Raw genomic sequence first — 19,936 nt, forward strand, 5'->3', positions numbered from 1 at the left:
ATCAGAAAGCAAGTTTTCTTGTGAGCATTATGATTCATGACTGCAGTATAATTTTACAGAATACATTCATCATCATGTATTTTTACTGTACATCATGTATATATGTACAGTAAAAATCCTCCTTTTCTGTTTCCTCTATTTCTATAGAATATTCTGTTGTCGAAGTATTGTATATTTTTTTGCACATTATCTTTGTCTGTTTTTTTTGCTAAGCTGCTGTAATGGTACAATTCCCTGTTGGAATTAATACAGTGACTGTCAAGCCTGGCTAGCTCACCTGGTTGAGCGTGCGACTCATGTACAGAGGCTCAGCCTTTGCTGCAGTGGCCATGGGTTCGATTCTGACCTACGACCCTTTGCTAAGTCATTCCCCCTCTCTCCCCATTTCCTGTCTAGGATAATCTTTAAAAAAAAATAAAGTAACTATCAATATAGTATCCATCCATGAACATTTCATGTGATGGTGCCAAAAACTTGTTAAGCTCAGGGTGTCAAAAGACTGCACTCTTCCACTTCCTGACTGTGACAGAGTCATATGACCACATGGTAGCAATGGCTCCACAGTTTGCCATCTATTAGAGTTCTTCCAGTAGTGGTGATACTGCTGTGGTCTAACATGGTGGATGGATAGTCTGCTTTGACAGGGCAACCACCCCTGCTCCCTGGAAAATAAAGAATACAACACGCATGAGCCATCTCTCTAACCTGCCCTATATACACATGCAAACACTACTCCACGTTTAGTCTAAAGAAACTAGATTCATCTGGTTTATTATGATAGACCCGAGGGGCACTTTCTGTGACATTTAGGGGGTAAAAACCCCTCATGGAGACCATGTGCCAAACATATATGCAAGTGCATGTTCTCATAGTAAATCAATTAGTCTTGTCAAATGATCTTCCACATTTGTTGTTTCCAGGCACTAGAACTTCTTCTGTTTTGCTTGCCATTGAATAATATACAAGTACAGCAGGTTACTACAGTATTTGGCTAATCCCTAAACCCCACACATTCTCACTGTTATAAAGTAGTTGCAGTGTAGACTCCAAATGAGAGTCAGGATTGAAATATTCACTGGCAACATGCTTGGATCTCAGTGTGAGAGATTACTGTGTGAGAGTCCACTTCTCACTACCTACGCTTCTAATGCTGTGTTTTCATGGCTGTAGATACTTTTAACGAGCTTGGTCCTTTTAAGCCTGTTAAACCCTTAAAGCTATAGTGCATAGTTTCTGCCGCCCTCATGAGGAATTCCAAGTAATGACAACAAAACTGTCGGCGCGTCCACATGAAACAAGCCTCCCGTGATCGGGCACAGCCCCCACCCCTCCTCCACGCAGTTGCTAGTAGCCAAGGAGGACATGGAGGATTAAAAAAAAAAAAATGATGGACTCTTCAGAAGAGGTAATTATCATCACTCGGGTTTCTGCGCCAAAAGTTGCTGGGTGACACCAGTTTCTGAACATAGCCAATTTGGCAATGGTTTGAATGTAACGGACGTTCATTTATATCAAAAAGTTATGCACTAAGGCCTTAAGAAGGCAAAGACTATTGGAAATAGTTTGTCAAAGTGTAACCCTAACAGTGAGCACTAGTTGCTAAATTGGTGAATGAAAAGTAAGGTTTATGCAGTTGTTTCATAGAGACAACTCCTCCTTCTATATCTGAGCACATGCATGCATGTCAAGTGCACAGATACATAAAGATGAGTGATGAAGCCTGCAGAACCCAACTGTGAACTACAGTTACAGTATACAACAATGAAGTATTACTACATATCTGTAACTACAACACTAGATTCAGTAAATGTTAAATAAACTTACTTTCTCTATTTGACAGGGGGAATCTTTGGTATCAGTGGATGCATCACAAGGGCCTCCTGGGCCACGTGGGAGGGACGGAGAGCCGGTAAATATTTAGATGGCATTAATAATAATAGAGTTCTGTTTGTGCAGTATTTGTAGTTGTACAGTACTTATATTAAGATGAACCTTTCCTTGTTTTTTAGGGATATCCAGGTATTCCTGGAGAGCAGGGACTACGAGGGGACCCTGGACCATGGGGCTCAGGCGTGAGTAGTTTTTCGTTTGCATTTTCGAGTACATAACATAGCACTCTGGAAAAGTTATTTGATGTAACTGTCTGTATTCTTTATGAACAGGGGTTTCCTGGCCGTGCTGGGGCTGCAGGATCTAAGGTGATGCTAATAAGTATGGATGAATACTTTGGATGTGTGTGTGTATGTGTGTGTGTATACCTGTGAAAACGAGTGTGAGTATTAACTGGGTGTCTCAGTGGCCCAGAGAAAAAACACAGCTGTAGGGTTTTTGTTTTGGCCTGGTTCTTCAATTATTATAGTTGCCAGTGTTCACACTACATGGAAAAGTGGAAATATTTAGCTGTTGCTGTGGTGATTACTACTGTTTGGCCACAGTGTTTGTTCCTTGATAGGGCAGTATTTTGGAATGTAGTGTGAACTACATGTGATACGGTCTCCTGGTTTCCTGTGAAACTCCTTTTTGACAGTGATGATAGGATTTAGTGTATTAGAAGAGGGCAGTCTTACCCATTGGTGGGAGTTGGCAGCAACGAGGATGGTGAACGTGGGAATCTGACCACAGCCACACTGGGAGAAACATGAGAGTTTTTGAGAAAGACCCGGGATACCAGGTTATTTATATAAACAAGTTACAATTGCTTTCACATCCTACAGGGTCAAGAAGGCATAGGCAGTACCCCAGGACCTCGTGGACCAAAGGTAATTTCTTTTTTTCAATACACTGTTACAATATATTAATACAATGCATTCGAACGGGTTTCGAATGATATTGTATGAAATGTTATGCACAACAATTCATATGATATCCTACTAAGCTGGCTGGTCAAGTGACAACCGGTCTTTACAATTTACATTTAGCCGAGAAAAGGTTACTGTGAGCCGGGTACGGGTTATCGCGTACCCGGCCCGGGTACGCGATAAGCATCAAGGTGCCAGTCGTTTCAGAGGCCGATGCAGTTGAGTTTAGCCAACGAAAGGTGGCTGTGAGCCGGGGACAGTGCACCGTGAGGTGATGGCCCTTTCAGCAGCCGATGCAGTTGAGTTTATCATGCAGCAATGTCAGTTAACTTTAGGCACCAAAACGAGTAGTTAAGACTAAAAAAAAAGATTTTGGTTAGTAGTACTCCCGGAACACGAACACGCGTTTCCTGAAAAGTCTTGTGTTTGAACTCCGCACCCCCACTTAAAAGTCCTATGTTTCATGAACCAACCATCCACCCTGACCACCTCCCTACATGGCGCTTCCTGGTCTTTTACATCAGCAGTTAATGTGTTGCATACAGCAATAAATACGTGTATTACAAACAAATTACAGTGCATTACTTTCCAAAGTGATATGTACGAATGGTTCATGAGAACAGCCTGATTAATAAGGTTAAATTTTATTAAAAAGGAGAGGATGTTGCATTAATAGCACAACATTTCACCATTTCTGTGACATGACCATAACAATATCTGTAAACAATATGTCTTAGTTATGTTTTAGGATGATCTCAATTTGTTTGATATAGGGGAGACCAGGACCACGAGGGCCACCGGGGCCACCAGGTCGGAGCAATGAGTTTTTCACTGGGAATTTCCTAAAGGTACGGTAACAGACTGAGGTGACAATCACTCTAGCAATTATAAACTCCACGGAGTGGGGTTTCCTGTTTGAACAATGGTATAATGTCTTGTTTTTAAGCACAGAGGTGTCACACTTCCCAAGCTTGAACAGTTTCCAAATTTAGCAGGGGCTGTTTAACCAGGAGGCATTTGAACTTAACCTCCATTTAGCCATGGTTCTAATACTGGCCGGATGAAAGTGCTTATTTCACTTAAACGTAAATGAAAGAAATAAAAGGGAGAAAAGGAACAGATTGACATGGTGACCTGAAAGTGGCGTTGGAGAAAAAGCTCATGATGTGTCCAAAATGGAAAGTCCAAATTGGAAATCCTCTCAGCAACATGAACATACTCAGTAAATTTTATTGTCACCTATTCATTATAGTTTGATAACTCTTGTGTAGATCGCCTGATGGTGACACTAGAGGAAATATTAGGTTTCCTCCTCGAGGGACTAGGAATGTCCACAGCAAATGTTATGGTAAATTGGCTAGATTAAATTTCTTGGGTCTTTTCGGGACCAAAATGTTTGACAGACAGACTGACAGGCAACTGTTGTCATTGCAACTAATGAACCATAACCTTAGATGTATATCTTATTCAGGGTGAAAAGGGAAACAGAGGAGATGTAGGAGAAAAAGGCTGCATGGGTGCACCAGTAAGTATATACTTTACACATTTTAAAATGAATGCTCTTTTTGATTTTTTTGATTTCCAAAGATCCTCACAGACATTTGTTCTGTCTTGTTAGTGTTGTGTATTTATCTCTCCGATTCCTGTCCCCATTTCAATCTGTTCTCAGGGAGACCCTGGTAATGGCCATTACACCAAAGGAGCAAAGGGAGACAGAGGACTGGAGGGCCCAGAAGTAACATACAACATGCCATTTAATCCACTTTTCCCCACCTTTAAGCCTCCTTTTCTTATTATAATTTAGTGGTGTCAAAAAACATAAATTTGCTGTATTATTAGACTGTTGCACCACATCTTTCTCCCTGCAAACAGAGATGTTCCACCACTTAACTTTGCATTGAAGGGCCACCCAGTAACACCTTGGGAATAGCTCAAGAAAAAAGATGATCAGCAGAGGGCAGTAATGCAGCATTACTGTAAACTCAATGTAATTCGCCACAAAGGAAAAGGAAAGAACAGAACAGAATAGAAAGAAGACTCTTAGAGTGGTCCTAAAGGGGCCAATGTGGTCCATAGTTGTGGTCAAACTGACTTCACTGGATCTGAATGTATTGGATATTCCTTTAGGAATTAATGCATCAAATTCACCCAACATAACTGAGAATTTTCAATCTGAACCTGATCATGATCACAATGCCAACCAAAACATTTTTAATAATGAAATGAATTTAGGATGCCTGTGGCCCTTTGTGAACTATTTTCTTTATAGAAAGCATAACCTGCCAGTCCCTCACTGTTGTCCTTAATTGTCCTTACAGGGAAAGCCAGGGAAGGATGGTGATCCTGGACAAGCATTAAGGGTAAAGCTCTACAATGCTATGGATGTGCATGTAGTGTGCAGAGTATTTATGATATTATGTGTGTGGCTTTTGAATACAATATAGTTTTCTTTAGGGAAGACCTGGCGTCAGAGGGGATCCAGGATATCCAGGAACACCAGGACGGACGGTCAGTGTCTGTTAGTGCCAAAACATCAATACCCACTTACCTACTTTTGGTGGGTTGATATGCTTTGTCTCATCCTTTGATATGCTTTAATTTTTAGGGTGAAAAGGGAGATAGGGGTTCCCCTGGTCCACTTGCAGAGGTGAGTTTATTCTTATCATTTTCTACCAAATAGTCCTAAACTTTGTGATATTTGAAGCCAGTTTCCAAGTGCTTTTTTCAACGTTTACAATGTTGTAAAAGTGTGTTCTATAGCATAAGTCAATCCAGCTATTCTTGTTGTTCCACCATGATTCCACCACTGTGGTTTTGTCTACAGATATTTGGACCTGTGACTGAGCCACTCAAAGGATACCCTGGAGATCCTGGTTTCCCAGGCTCACCTGGGCTCCCTGGGCCTCGAGGTAGATGAACATAATGCTGTGTAATTAGCAGATTGAGACATAGTGAGATGATCGACTATTCTATTGCTGGTGGTTAGAACTCTATAAACCAATATTTGCTCTCAGCAGACTTGCATATACAGAAATAAAACAAGTTACTATTCTTTCCCCAGGTATTGACGGATTTCCTGGACCTGATGGACCTCCAGGTGGATCTATCTATCTATCTATCTATCTATCTATCTATCTATCTATCTATCTATCTATCTATCTATCTATCTATATATCTATCTATCTATCTATCTATCTATCTATCTATCTATCTATCTATCTCTCTGTCTGTCTGTCTGTTTATCTCTTTATTTATCTATCTCTTGATCTATCTATCTATCTATCCATCCCTCTGTACTGTATTTACGTAAAATGTACAGTATAAATATGTATGACTTTTGGTTTTCTCTAAATATAATGCTTACAGTCTCTGACTTACATTACATAGGTCATTCATCTGGGATTTATGTGCCTGGCCCACATGGTCCCAAAGGCTTTCCAGGCCCCAATGGGGACCCTGGGGAGCCTGGGGGTACTTTTTGGGGACCCCCAGGTCTAGATGGGGATGATGGCGATCAAGGGCCTCCCGGAGATCATGGCCCACCTGGACCTCCTGAAGACAGAAGTATGTGTAAATGGCTTCCTTCTGAAAAGGTTGTTTACAGTAATCTAAACTCTTACCACTACTATTACTTCTACTACAACTGATACTACTATTACTGGTATTGCTTCCATTTTCAGTAATACCAGTAATTATTTCAAATATCTTGAAAAACTCAACAGTCTTGTTGCATAGGTGATAGTACTGTATGTTTTCACTTACATCATTTTTAGAAATCTTCTATTTTATAGGCTTCCACAGTGTCACAGTAAGCTTATTAGACAAGAGTTTCTACACATGATCGTTGGACATCTTCTTTTCTGTTATGTAAAGATACCATTTCTGCGGTTCTTTTCACAGTAAACGACACAAACATTAGCTTTATGTAATGGGGAAAACAATGCCAGGCATTGTGTTTATCAAATGAGCCAACACTTATCAGAGACTACATGGTGAAAAGTGTTTGAGGTTGGATTCAAATTCCAACTGCTGCAGTTAGGTGTATGGTAGGCACATTATTGATCAGCCGGTCATGAGTTGATCATTTTGATTTCTCAAGGACCAACAAAAATGCACCAATGGTGAGAAGAAAAACCTTTTTTCGTATAAATTAGGCAATTCAGGGAAACCCTAACTAGTAGACTGATGGACTGTTGTTGGTATTGCTTGTAGCTAACAGGACTACCAAAGGTCTCCCAGGATGGAAGGGAACGAAGGGTGCACCTGGACGTATGGGATATGATGGGATGTATGGAATGAAAGGTGGGAAACTAAGTTTATTTTTTATTTTTATTAATTGTCACAATTACTGTAAAATGTTTTCAAATTGGTTTGACATTTCCTCTGACCTGCTTGTTCCCATTCATCCCTCTAACAAGCTACACTGGTAGGCTATCATGTGCAGTTGTTGCTACATAGCAGTTACTGTAATGCAGCCCTGTAATGGACTGGAGAGAGGAGAGAAAACGTTAATATTGTGTAATATAGATGTGACTCACTTTGTTCAGGAGAGAAGGGGGAGCCCTGTACTGAGTGTATCGGATCCCTAGGACCACCGGGTCCCCGTGGCCCACCTGGCATTCCTGGTAAAAACATTCACTGCATGAAAACACACAGATTCTACCAAATCCGTCCTTCTTTTACATTCAAATGCATTTTGACGTTTGACTGGTAATACTGGAGAGTATAAAATGTTTGAAACTGGAATAGACATTCTCTATCTTTCGGTTGCTCAGGAAATAATCAGGGACCCGGTGCTAAAGGTGATCCAGGCTTCCCAGGACCTAGTGGCTTACCTGGAAAACCAGTAAGAAAGCATAGTTTAAAAAGTAGTTTGTTGTTTTTTAAAACTTGTAAACAACAGTTCTTCTCTGAAGGGTCCTATTGGTGAAATGGGATTTCCAGGGCCTCCAGGACAAAAAGGAGAATCATATTCCTACAACATTCCTGGGATAAAGGGAGAGAAAGGTGATCCGGGACAGCCTGGCAGACCTGGTGCAGATGCCCTCCCTGGGATTCCTGGGCTACCAGGTCGCAAAGGCAATCAAGGGCCTCCGGGGGTTTCGGTGAGAAGTTTTTGACAGACCGGGTGTCCCTTGTTTATGTTTCAACCTTCTTAAATTATTAGCCGTGTGCAAGAGCCCATCCAAGAGACTTTGTCATTTGGAATAAGTTGTCCATCTTCTCTCTAGTATCCCTTCGCTGGAGAAGAGGGAGACCGTGGTTTCCCAGGTCCACCCGGGCCTTCAGGCAGACCGGGACCAGCTGGCTACCCTGGGCCAGTGGGATATGGGCCTCCTGGACTTCCAGGAGGACTGGGAGATGTTGGGGTACCTGGCCTGCCAGGGCCGCCTGGAATTCCAGGTAAAGAAACAAACTAAACAATATACAATTTGACGGACATTTATACATAAAAACACAAGTAAATAGATAAAAAAAAGACAGACAGCCATTGTGTGTCCTTTGTTCTCTTAATCCTTCATTGATAGGTCAGAAAGGCGAACCAAGCCACATCCACACCAAAGGACACCCTGGACCACCTGGATTTAAAGGTCTGCCTGGTTCACCTGGACGCCCAGGTTAGCATGGCTCTATGACTGATGGAATGATTAATGGATGGATGGTCTTTACGTTACCATACAATAGATGATGGAAGCGTCTCTCATACTTACAAACAAACATCCAGGTCACCCCGGAGCACCGGGTACCCCAGGAATAACAGGTGTTCGAGGACAGAAAGGTGAAAGCGGTGAGGTGTCACTTCCTGGAAGGCCGGGGATCCCAGGACAGAAAGGTATTCCATGTGTAATTGAGCTCAAGCTAAAAGAAGAAAAAAAAAAGCTAGATAGATAACAGATTCAAGATTCTTAAAGCAGAATGTGGATTACCAGTAATACAGCTAAGTTACTTTGGGAGTTTTCAGATACCTCCTTAAGGTAAGAATATGTAATCAATGTATCATTCAGTTTTGTGTGTGTGTGTGTGTGTGTGTGTGTGTGTGTGTGTGTGTGTGTGTGTGTGTGTGTGTGTGTGTGTGTGTGTGTGTGTGTTGTTCAGGTGACAAGGGGCAGCCAGGTGTCCCAGGCCTTCCAGTTAGGGGCTTGCCTGGTCGGCCAGGTTCACAAGGCCTTCCTGGTCCTGCAGGACAAAAGGTCAGAGAGTATTTTAGTATTGTAGTACTTTATTGGCCATTATGTGAAAGCAAAGTGAAGGGTAGAACGAAAGGTATCCAGTTGTATTAACTCCCAATTCCATGGTTTCCATTGCGTAATACAGATGCAGATGAAAAACAGGAAATATTAAGTTATATTAAAGGTTCCCTCAAATGGTATCTGTCTTAAAGTGTTTCCGTTGGGGTGGGAGATAGAAAAAATTTGGGAAAAAGGCTTTTTGTGCTAAGCTGCTGGCTGTTGCTTCATATTTATCATACGGACATGACGGTGATAAGTGTGACCCAATGGGACATCTCTTATGGAGAAATCTGTTTTGTTTAAGAGGACAAGCAGAGAAGTGAAATTGTTAAAACAAATTGTGAAGACTTTATAGGTTGTACCTTTTATATAGCAGTGCATTGTTGTTAAGGAAATAAGAGTTTTCCAGGACATCCAAGTGATCATTTCATTGGGTTTTTAAAATAGAGTTTGTGCCTTAAAGCACTTTCTGCTGCCATAACTTCTGTGTAGAATATCATAAAAGTTGAGTGTTGAATGTTAAGGACTTTTCAGCAGAAACCGTCGGCTGTTTCACAGAAAGCTCCCACTCTATGCAGATAGTAGTTTCTCCGGGCCATATCTTGCACCCAGCGCACAGTGCAAAGCCCGACGCAAGTGTCCTTTCTAGTTTACTGTAAGACCAATGCAGTTGTCATTTCCCGTCCAGCGCCACGTCGTTTAAATAGCAAATGCACCTGCGCCCATCTTTGCATCCATCTTTGGCATGCTGGTCTTACAGGGAGGTGTGTTCAGGTGCATTCTTGGCGTATTGCTAGCTTGAGGCAGCGGAAAGTGATCACACTATGCTTGTTACACACACACAGGGACGAGCAGCAGCACAAAAACATGCAAAGATTAAAAATAAAAATATTACAATGTCAAATAGTATTATGATATGATCTGCTCGTGTGCTTTCACTTCACGCACGAGCAGATCAGTTTCTTCTCCTGAAAATCTCTCTTTCGTGCTTAGCAACTCCGCCATCATAATAGCAATGCGCTAAGGTACAAACGCGCCTGGCTTTTAAAGGGAATGGGAGATGACACTCTGATTGGTTTATTGCATTTTACGCCCAAAACACACCTATGAATTAATGAAGACACTAAGTACAACCCTTTTGAACCATGCGCCCGGCGCACAGACTCTTTTTTCCGCCATTAAACTAGCAAAAGTGGACTCGTACACGCCCTAAACGCACCTGCGCCAGGCCCTTCACGCCATGTGCTTAGATTGTGAAAATAGGGCCCTCTGTGTTATACTGTCAAGTGAAAAGTCATGATAGACAACTAGCACTGCACTAGAACAATGCCATACTGCAAGCACATTGAAATGTGTGAATATGAATAATTATGAAAATAAGTAATATGCTGTATATTTGTGATCATTAGGGTGATAGTGGCCCTGGACACCCTGGCTCCCCAGGAGTCCCAGGGTCTCCAGGAGAAGACGGAGATCAGGGTCCTGCAGGAGATTCTGGGATCCCTGGCCCACCTGGGAAACCAGGACTAATTGGCAATCCTGGTTTTCCAGGAGAAAAGGGTACAGTACTCATGAATCAAATATAATATATAATAACACTATAGTGCAGACAGACATAAATACATAAGAAGATGCTAATGTATAGTTCAAACACACATACGTGTGTGCATTCATGCAGACATATTCATACAAACACATGTTCATCTATTTACTGCTTTATTCTATGTTATGCAGGAAATAAAGGTTCTGTAGGGCCTCCAGGACCACCTGGTAATAAGGATTCATGTAAAGGTAGTTTACCTGGACCTAGGGGAGAACCAGGACCAGATGGTTATCCAGGACATCCAGGTCAGTGTATATTGAAGTCATGTAAATATAACTTTCAACTCCAGAGGGACAAATTAATGCAGAAGGTGAAAGTTAGCAGAGGATGAAATGTGGAAATCTTCCCCATAATTCAACACTGTCCAACGCATTTAGACAGTTTCTTGCTATAGGGAATAAAGTATTTTTCACTATCCCCTTACCTGCATTTTGTTTTGCTCTCTACCTCTTTTTTATTCTGTCTCTCCCCTCTCCCAGGAAATAATAGTTCCCCCGGTGAGAAGGGGAACCCAGGTTTGCCAGGGTTTGGTCGCCCTGGCGTCCCTGGTGAACCTGGTATCCTTGGCCCATCAATGCCAGGTCCACCTGGGCTTACTGGACCAAAAGGGATCAAGGGACAAAATGGCCTGCCTGGTCAACCAGGTTTGGCATCTGATGTTTAATTAAACTTTTCGACTAACTTAGAATACATTTTGGTATTCACTGCCTCAATCATGGGCTATATAGGAAAACGTCCATTATATTGTAGAATATTGTATGTATTTATAGACCTAGAGAGTGTTTCACTTGCATTTCTTCAGGACTGAGAGGAGACCCTGGACCAGACGGGTTACCAGGATATGGACCAGATGGGTTGCCTGGAATTATTGGACCACTAGGCGAAATAGGTAACACACACACACACACACACACACACACACATGCACACGCACACGCACACACACACATATACACACACACACACACACACACACACACACCTTAACAGACAAGGAGATCACTGTACAGTATATCAACTACATGTTTACAGTAACATATAAAGGTACATTAAGAAAGTTACAAAGTCTGGCGTCCAATCTGAAACAACTGTTAGTGAATCATTGTAGTTGTAGTTTTTCTGCATCGTTTTGAGACAGGATGTGTACGGGACGTTCACAGTTATAATTTAGTTACTGTGATGCCCCCGTGACTGTTTACAGGTGCCCCCGGCCCAGATGGAGCCAGAGGTTACTGGGGTCCACCAGGCATGACGGGCGAACCAGGTTTGGTAGGTCCTCCAGGCCCCTCATCACAACCATTAGACTTAGTGGGGCCCCTAGGGGAGCCTGGCAATCCGGGTAAGCTTTGCAATGCATTCTTTTGTCATTCAGTGCGAGAGTGCATGTGAAGTCATAAATACAGTCTTTGCAAGGCTTCCTGTTATACAGTTCAGTATAGCCTATGAGATGGTGATAGTTTTCTAACTCTAGCTGTACTTTCTCAGGTTACCCTGGTCTGCCTGGTGCCCGTGGAGATACTGGAAATATTGGGCCAAAAGGGCAGAGAGGGATTGATGGAGCACCAGGGGGTCCCGGACAACCAGGTTTGAAATAAGCTCCATATTTGAAACAAGAAAATGTGTCAGTATTTTTGTTTTTGAAACTGCATTTGTGCTGTGTGCCTATCTTTGTCCAGGTCCCCCAGGTGATCCAGGTGTTAATGGACTCTCAGAAGGAAGTCGAGGACCTGCTGGATCTCCAGGGGACCCAGGAGTCAGGGGGCCTCCAGGTAAGTCCCAAAGTTTAGTTTAAGGCCAAACACACATATTATCATACAAATTCACATTTTTACTTGACTTGTTTATGGAATGATTGGACTGTACCCCTGTGTTTAGTCAAGACCACCTAAAGCGAGACCAAGTCATTACCAAGACCAGAGTATATTGTGACCGAGACAGGACCAAGACCAGACCAAACAACTGAAACATACAGTATATACACAACTATCTAATATGTTTAGCTAATATTCGCTTAATCACTTTGTGTGAGGGTTGAAGAAATTTCTGGAGAGTTTTGGTACAGAGGCAGATTAATAACTTTAGCTAGCTAGATTCGCTAGCATCACTTACACTTATCTTACTTTTCTTTATGCTTCCTTACTTAGTGCAGATGAAAAATGAAGCTGTCAGTTAGCGTATTGTTGTGTTCACGTAATACATACAGTATACCTATATACAGTTCTAGTCCTATTATTCAGGATGCCTGTTTTACCTTGAACATTTTGACACTGAAAGGCCACCGTAGTTGTGCGCTGTTTTGTTTTGGTTTCCAGAAATAAACGAGTGAGTTGATACATTGAAAGTTGAGACTAGTCGTTATTTTAGCAACACAACATGTATCATTGCAGAATTTACACACTGCTGTGTGTTTTCTTTTAGATGTTGTTTTGCAAATAATAATATATAAAAATATATATAACTTATATATATATATATATATATATACATATATTAGGGCTGTCAAAATAACGCATTCATTTCGATTAATTAATCTGAGAAAAAATAATCCATTCCATATTGACGTTTGCATACAGACGAAAATCTGGTGCCACTGATATGTCTGCGCTTCTCTCTGCTGCTCTGAAACAGATGTTACAGGAAACACAAACACCGCTGCATGTGACGCTAGTTAACACTATACTCAACAGCAGCTAACGTTAGCCTACCGCTAGCTAGTAGCTGGATTAAACACGGTTACAATGCTGACAGCTAACGCTAAACGGTGTAAAGTTTGACTGTGTTTTACTGTAGAGGATTCAACACCGGGATGTAACAATCTGCAGCTGCCGTCGGAGAAACAACACAGCCGGTGCGTTCAATGAAACTGGTAAACTACAGCCTCGTGGTGCATTTGAACTTATTGTAAATGTCCTTTTCCTATCTGGTTGTTGTTTTTGTCATTCAACAGCAATTTACTAGTGAAATAAGTTATTGTTATTGTTATACATTATTATTAAATCATGGTTGTTTAGTACCCTTTTTTTTTCTTTTCTTTTTTTACTTTCTTAAAAAGTATCGGTTCAGGCACCGTTAATTATGTATGTGATTAATTTCGATTAATTAATCACAGAGTATGTAATTAATTAGATTACATTTTTTAATCGATTGACAGCCCTAATATATATATAATAAATAAAACGTTATTACCGATTATTTGGCTGACATCTCCCAGACAGCCAGAGCTTCTTCTCCTGTCAACTACATTTACTTTGGGAGTGTGTGTTAAGGGGGGCGCGGAACGGGGGTTAACACATTTCAAACTAGAAATGAGTCAATTGTTTGCATTTGAAACAGGAAGTTTTACATCCAATCACAGTAATGATGTTAACACATACATTAGACGATACACAGGTAATTTAGTGATATCCCTGCAGTTGTGGTCTTGACCGGTCATGAAATTAAAATCCAGAGTCATCTTCATCCGAGACCTAGACAAGGACGAGTAAAAATGTGGTGGATTCCGAGACGAGACCGAGACCTTCAGAAAGTGGTCTTGAGAACAAGACCGATCTCGAGTACTACAGAGCTGCTGTACCCTGTACTGCAGCTGTAGATATCAAGGTATCTTTTAATGTATCTTACTGAAAATAATTGTTTGGTTTAAACCCTCACAGGCCCAACGGGAACAAAAGGAGAGCGAGGAATCTCTGGAGGGCCAGGTCGCAATGGTGCATCAGGTCCAACTGGTAACAAAGGAGTTAAGGGAGAGCCAAACTACTATGGATATGGACTGCCTGGACCAGTAGGACAAAAGGTGCAGAAATGACCGATGCAAAGAGGATTTGTAACTGATGCAGCAGAGCAGAGTACAATCAAGTGAAATACTAAAATGTGTGTAGATTCAAAGCTATGTGTTAATTATAAATAATAACAAATTCTCATTTTTTTCTCTTTATTGTTCCTTCTGTGCTCAGGGTGAACCAGGATCAACCAATACTAATGCGATGAAGGGTCAGAAAGGTGAAGGTGGTTCTTTTGGAGCTATGGGTTTACCAGGACGCCATGGAGCAAAAGGAAACCCAGGGCCTGTTGGACAAAATGGTAACTACCACTGATCACAAAAATAAGGCAATTTATAATTGTTGTATGTTTTGCTCTCACTCGGTGAACCTCTCACCCCTCTCCTGTCCCCACCCTGCTATTCCAGGTTCACCAGGCTATCAAGGGCTTAAAGGTTCAGATGGGCCTCCAGGAAGCAAAGGACAGCTAGGACCAAACGGATGGCCAGGTAAAGGCCTTTGAAGTGCTATAAATACTATACTTAAAAAGGAAACCTTACATTTGACTAAAACAATGAACACCAATCTCTGAAAGTGCTGCCTACTACATTACCTTTACTTTAGTCACTTTTGAAAGCAAGGAACTTGAATCTGTATTGTGTTTTCACTGCACTATTTTATTTGTTTTTCTTTGAAATTTGACCCCAGCCTTACTTTTTTCACATCTGTTTGCCTCAGGTGACCCAGGCCTGCCGGGTGTCAGTGGTTATCCAGGTCCTAAAGGCAATCAGGGCCGGGATGGGATCCCTGGCCCACCAGGGCAGAAAGGAGACACTTGTAAGGGGAAAGGTCCTGTAGGGCTCTATAAGCTCCTGCACATCCTGTATATATCAAACCTCCAAGTATCATACTTTATATTTCTTCATGTCCAAACCGCTGGCCTGTAGAAAAATGGCCTCTTTCATAGCTATTGGGACTTTCAAAGTAATAGTTGCAGCCAAAACTCACCTCTCCTTCCATCTCCTCTCTGTAGACATCATGGGAGGGATGCCTGGTGGCCGTGGTGAAACAGGTCAACAAGGTGAGTCTCAGGTAAATAACATAATCCTTTTCAAGATTTTTGTAAACATCCTACTTGTGTCAGTTTCCTTCATTTTAAAAAGACATTTGTATTTTCATACTTGGCACATTTGGAAAATGTTCTGCAATTTGTCTTTCACCAAAGATGACTGCCTTGCCTTAGAAAATTTTGTGCATTTGGTGAAAGACTTTTTCGCACTGATCTAGAAAAACAGTCTTGGATAGACCTCAGAATTATGGTCTGGGTTTTGCACTTAAACAGACACTGACCTCCCTGCTGTACTCACCAGATATTAAAGCAATGATCCCCACATACTAGAAGTCTCGAATAATAAGATGGGTTCAACATATCACATAAAGTTGTGTTTTATTATATTGGCTTGATTAGGCCCTTTGTTTGTTAATGTGTTCATATGTATAATATCAAACAATACATGAGGTTGCAGAGTTTTGTTTTACATATCATGTACATTCTTTCATGACTGCTTCATAAAAACCTTCTAAAATTGGAAGGAAATGCCACCTATCCATGTATAGCTCATCACTATTTGCATCATTGTGATTTTTGACCAAATAAACAATAATAAATGTATCTAATATCTTAAATCTTTTCCAAAATGGTGTAAATATAGAAAGAGACTGTATTGTTTTCTGTTTTGACCAACCAAAAAAACCTACATTGTTCACTGCTGATTGGTACTGTTGTTGACGCGTTATTATGGAACCCACGCAACTTCTAGGAGGGACCCACCCTTTAATAGCAATCACACTACTATTGGCCAGGCATCCATGCTTATGCAAGGTAACGGAACACGATTTGTTCAGGTCCTATCCCCTGACCAATCGGCTATCCTAACTTTAACTACTCGAGGTCAATGTCTAACCCCAACCAATCAGGCTGCTTCGTAGGGCGGGACTTGCCTAGAAGTTGCGTGGGATCTGTAATACGCATTGTTGACATTAGTGCACGTCTATATTTGTGCACTGTAGGTCCCCCCGGGAACCTTGGTCCCCCTGGCTTGCCTGTTACAGGGAGTCCTGGACCAATAGGTGACAGAGGATTTCCAGGTTCACCTGGGCCCTCTGGTCCGATTGGACTACCAGGAAGTGAAGGGGCTTGTCTTCCTGGATTAAAAGGAGACTACGGCCGTCCTGGCACCTATGGTAGCCCAGGTGAGGATGTACTGCTCACATTCCTTTTCTGAAAGTGACACTAAATCAGACCACAATCTCAGGACTCATGAGCTCATTATGCATGATAGAACACTTCTTAGGTGCATGAGCAGTGCGATATAACCTGATATTCTGGTTTAGCTTTTTTTCCCTGCATAATGTACAAATATAATACTTAAAGGAACATGCCGACTTATTGGGACTTTAGCTTATTCACCGTAACCCCCAGAGTTAGTCCATACATACCCTTCTCAGAAGAAGAAGAAGAAGACTATAGTTCCCAGTAGGGGTGGGCGATACTGGGAATTTTGGTATCGATCCGATACCAAGTAAATACAGGGCTAGTATCGCCGATACTGATACCGATACCGATACAGATACAGATACTTTTTACTTCTAACGTCACGATCATTGAATAATTTTGTGATTTTGCCTTTAGTTAGTTGATTATGATTATGATAAAACACAGGACAACAATTAGACCTAATTAGAACAACTAGAACAATAAAAACACAAACAAAAACAAAGGGTTATTATATTCAGCCATATTCATATTTCAGGTTTGAGGTATATATCTTTATATAAGTGTTCCAGTAAAACAATTAAGATTTTTTTCAACTGGCTGAATTTATGATAGTAGTTCTATCTGCTAATTGCCTCTCTGATCACTGCGAACAACATTGCTTACTGCTGGAGATTACCTGGATACTCCTGATTTCTTGGCTGAAAAGCCTCTGCCAGAGACCTCTGTCTCTGTGTTGGGGGTCTGGTTTGGGGTTCTCCCCCCTCCTCCTCCTTCAACTTTTTTTGCAGCTCGGAGTTCTCCCTCGGGTGAACTGCTTTAATGTGTTTCTGCAAATTGGTGGTGTTACCACAGTGGTGAATTGCTTTTTTTGCACACATCACATGTGGCAGTGTCCGTATCAGCTGGAGTGAATAAACTCCACACAGGGCTTTTCTTTCTTTCCGCCATCATCACGGGCTTCTCTCACTGTTCTGACTCTCCGCTCTCCGCCTCCGGCAGAGCAGGAAAGGGGGAGGGGGCAGAGAGAGAGAGAGAGAGAGAGAGAGAGAGAGAGACAGAGTGAGGTGCGCTGTTTGCACACTGCGCACAGACTTGGAGAGACGCTGTACTCGCATGAACTCGGAGAGAAACTGCAACAAAAGTATCGATCTCATCACGACAGTATCGATCCGGTACCAATACTCATCTTGGTATCGATACTATTGATATTTAGATCTATACGCCCAGCCCTAGTTCCCAGTTTATAAATGGTTAGAAGATGGCTGTGTCTCATGTGACCTTGTTATTTGTACATGCTGTGACTATACAAATCACAACATGTAAATAGGAACATGTTGGCGTTATTTTGTCACTTATTCGGAGCAGTAGGCTAGTTGGAACCAATTACCTTCAGGATCCGTGCTAGGCTAAGCTACGGGTGGAGCCGTCGGAAAGAGCTACAACGCGCACGGAGATGAGAAGGGTATGTATGGACTTATCTAACTCTGGGGGTTACAGTGAATAAGCTAAAGTCCCAAGAAGTCGGCGTGTTCCTTTAAGTGGTTTAAGTCCAAAAGATATTTTGACATATTTGTTCCTTACTTTCCCTATTTGCTTCACGATTGTCACATATGTACTTAATTCAATATACTAAAATGACTCTCTTTATATGTAGGATATCCTGGCCCACCTGGCCGTCCAGGTCCCACAGTTCCTGGGTTAAAAGGAGACAGAGGGAACCCAGGTCTTACAGGAGGCAGAGGCAGTAGTGGACCCTATGGAGATCCAGGCCCTCAAGGACCAACTGTAAGCAAGCCTAATTTTTATTTAACTGTCTATACAAAGGAGAATTAAGATTCAAGTCCAATGTTCTGCATTCACATTTGTGTCCAACAAGGGAGATGTGATTTTCCATTCAGGCAAAGGTTTTTTTAGATGTTGAAAATGAACACAGCACTCATTTAAAAATGACAATCTGTTTAAACACTGTCTTTTCTTTCCACAAAATAACCAAGATGGGATTACTTTTAAGCATCATCTGCAGTTACATCACAACTGAAGTTGAGTCTTCAAAATCTGGCTGCACTACTCCAAGTCTAACCTTTGACCTTTCTTTTGTTTCATTTGCCTCCCCAGGGTCCAAGAGGTAGACCTGGAGGCCTGGGACCAAGAGGTGATTCTGGTCCTCCTGGAGTCCATGGGCCCCCTGGTAATCAATCATTTCAACTTTAGCCTATAGATTAGGGTTTCTCGTTGAATTCTTCCCCAGACAACGGCGGCTCTGTCACTAGAGAAGAGTAAGACTCTACAATTGATTTATGTTCCCACAACTGAGGAATACAAATGGGACGGAGAATAACATGGACAGAGATACAATAGATGAATGAGGATTAATTTCACTTTCTTCTTTGAAATCTGATAAAATGGAATGTATGCAATAGGGTGTGATGAAAAGCTAATTCCCTTCAAATCTAGTTATGACCTGTGTGTTTAAGGTGGCAAAGGAGACCCTGGATACATCCCAGGTCCACCGGGTCCACCTGGGATGAAAGGTTTTCCTGGACGACCAGGTGCGGCAAACGTTTGTCTTACTACTGTTCAAAGTAACCAGGAATAATACTGAGCCCTGTTATTATCTTCCAGACTAAAACCACTTCTACATCTTAACAGACAATCAGCAGAAATACAATACTCTACCAATCACTGTCAGCCAACCTGTCCAGCAATACTGTCACTGTTAGCACACGATTGGCATTTACTAATCCTAGACAAGATCAGCCACAGCCCACAGGTATTATATATTTTGGGAAGTAGCTTTCTAAATGCTCCTACTCTTTTACTACAGGCTTCAAAGGTGAACCAACAATTGGCAAGGTGATATATGAACCAGGACCTCCTGGCTTACCTGGTCCCACTGGCGATCGAGGAGCCCAAGGGAGCACTGGACCATCAGGACCAATAGGCCAACCAGGTCCAGCATTTGATCTCAACTCAGTCTGTGCATTGATTATAAGATGTGCTGCTGTTTTGCCAAGGATACTGCACCTCATTTCCCTCTGAGGCTGACACCGGCAACCTCACCCTATGTCATATGTCATATTTAATATCTCCAGATCAATACAGTGCAGAGACTTTCTTTTTTTTCTTTTTTTAAAGCAGAGAAATGTGCCGTTTCAATGAGGTCCTCCATGCGATTTTAGGCCATCCAGAAGCCTTTCAATCCAGCATGGCTTTACTGTGTCTTTGTAAAATAAATAAATAATTATGAATCCAAAGATCAAGTCAAGTAA

At 41.8% G+C, this 19,936-nt stretch overlaps 1 protein-coding gene across 1 annotated transcript in view; it reads left to right on the forward strand.

Annotated features, from left to right (window-relative positions):
- The window catches only part of LOC144526684 (uncharacterized), a 34,551-nt gene that overhangs the window by 10,821 nt on the left and 3,794 nt on the right, over positions 1-19,936 (forward strand). The window contains exons 9-45 of the mRNA XM_078264298.1: positions 1,841-1,909; positions 2,010-2,072; positions 2,163-2,198; positions 2,715-2,759; positions 4,270-4,323; positions 4,468-4,533; positions 5,117-5,158; positions 5,253-5,306; positions 5,404-5,445; positions 5,623-5,707; positions 5,860-5,895; positions 6,186-6,362; positions 7,011-7,100; positions 7,346-7,423; positions 7,574-7,644; positions 7,715-7,903; positions 8,030-8,201; positions 8,327-8,416; positions 8,524-8,631; positions 8,895-8,989; positions 10,438-10,588; positions 10,763-10,876; positions 11,111-11,275; positions 11,434-11,520; positions 11,833-11,970; positions 12,117-12,215; positions 12,308-12,400; positions 14,285-14,424; positions 14,585-14,711; positions 14,818-14,898; positions 15,128-15,226; positions 15,423-15,470; positions 16,460-16,642; positions 18,322-18,452; positions 18,783-18,855; positions 19,142-19,216; positions 19,492-19,617. Of these exons, the coding sequence (XP_078120424.1) occupies positions 1,841-1,909; positions 2,010-2,072; positions 2,163-2,198; positions 2,715-2,759; positions 4,270-4,323; positions 4,468-4,533; positions 5,117-5,158; positions 5,253-5,306; positions 5,404-5,445; positions 5,623-5,707; positions 5,860-5,895; positions 6,186-6,362; positions 7,011-7,100; positions 7,346-7,423; positions 7,574-7,644; positions 7,715-7,903; positions 8,030-8,201; positions 8,327-8,416; positions 8,524-8,631; positions 8,895-8,989; positions 10,438-10,588; positions 10,763-10,876; positions 11,111-11,275; positions 11,434-11,520; positions 11,833-11,970; positions 12,117-12,215; positions 12,308-12,400; positions 14,285-14,424; positions 14,585-14,711; positions 14,818-14,898; positions 15,128-15,226; positions 15,423-15,470; positions 16,460-16,642; positions 18,322-18,452; positions 18,783-18,855; positions 19,142-19,216; positions 19,492-19,617 (3,592 nt within the window). The remainder of the gene's footprint in view (positions 1-1,840; positions 1,910-2,009; positions 2,073-2,162; positions 2,199-2,714; positions 2,760-4,269; positions 4,324-4,467; positions 4,534-5,116; positions 5,159-5,252; positions 5,307-5,403; positions 5,446-5,622; positions 5,708-5,859; positions 5,896-6,185; positions 6,363-7,010; positions 7,101-7,345; positions 7,424-7,573; positions 7,645-7,714; positions 7,904-8,029; positions 8,202-8,326; positions 8,417-8,523; positions 8,632-8,894; positions 8,990-10,437; positions 10,589-10,762; positions 10,877-11,110; positions 11,276-11,433; positions 11,521-11,832; positions 11,971-12,116; positions 12,216-12,307; positions 12,401-14,284; positions 14,425-14,584; positions 14,712-14,817; positions 14,899-15,127; positions 15,227-15,422; positions 15,471-16,459; positions 16,643-18,321; positions 18,453-18,782; positions 18,856-19,141; positions 19,217-19,491; positions 19,618-19,936) is intronic.

This window comes from Sander vitreus, chromosome 12 (assembly GCF_031162955.1).
Source record: "Sander vitreus isolate 19-12246 chromosome 12, sanVit1, whole genome shotgun sequence".
In the NCBI taxonomy this organism is placed as follows: domain Eukaryota; kingdom Metazoa; phylum Chordata; class Actinopteri; order Perciformes; family Percidae; genus Sander; species Sander vitreus.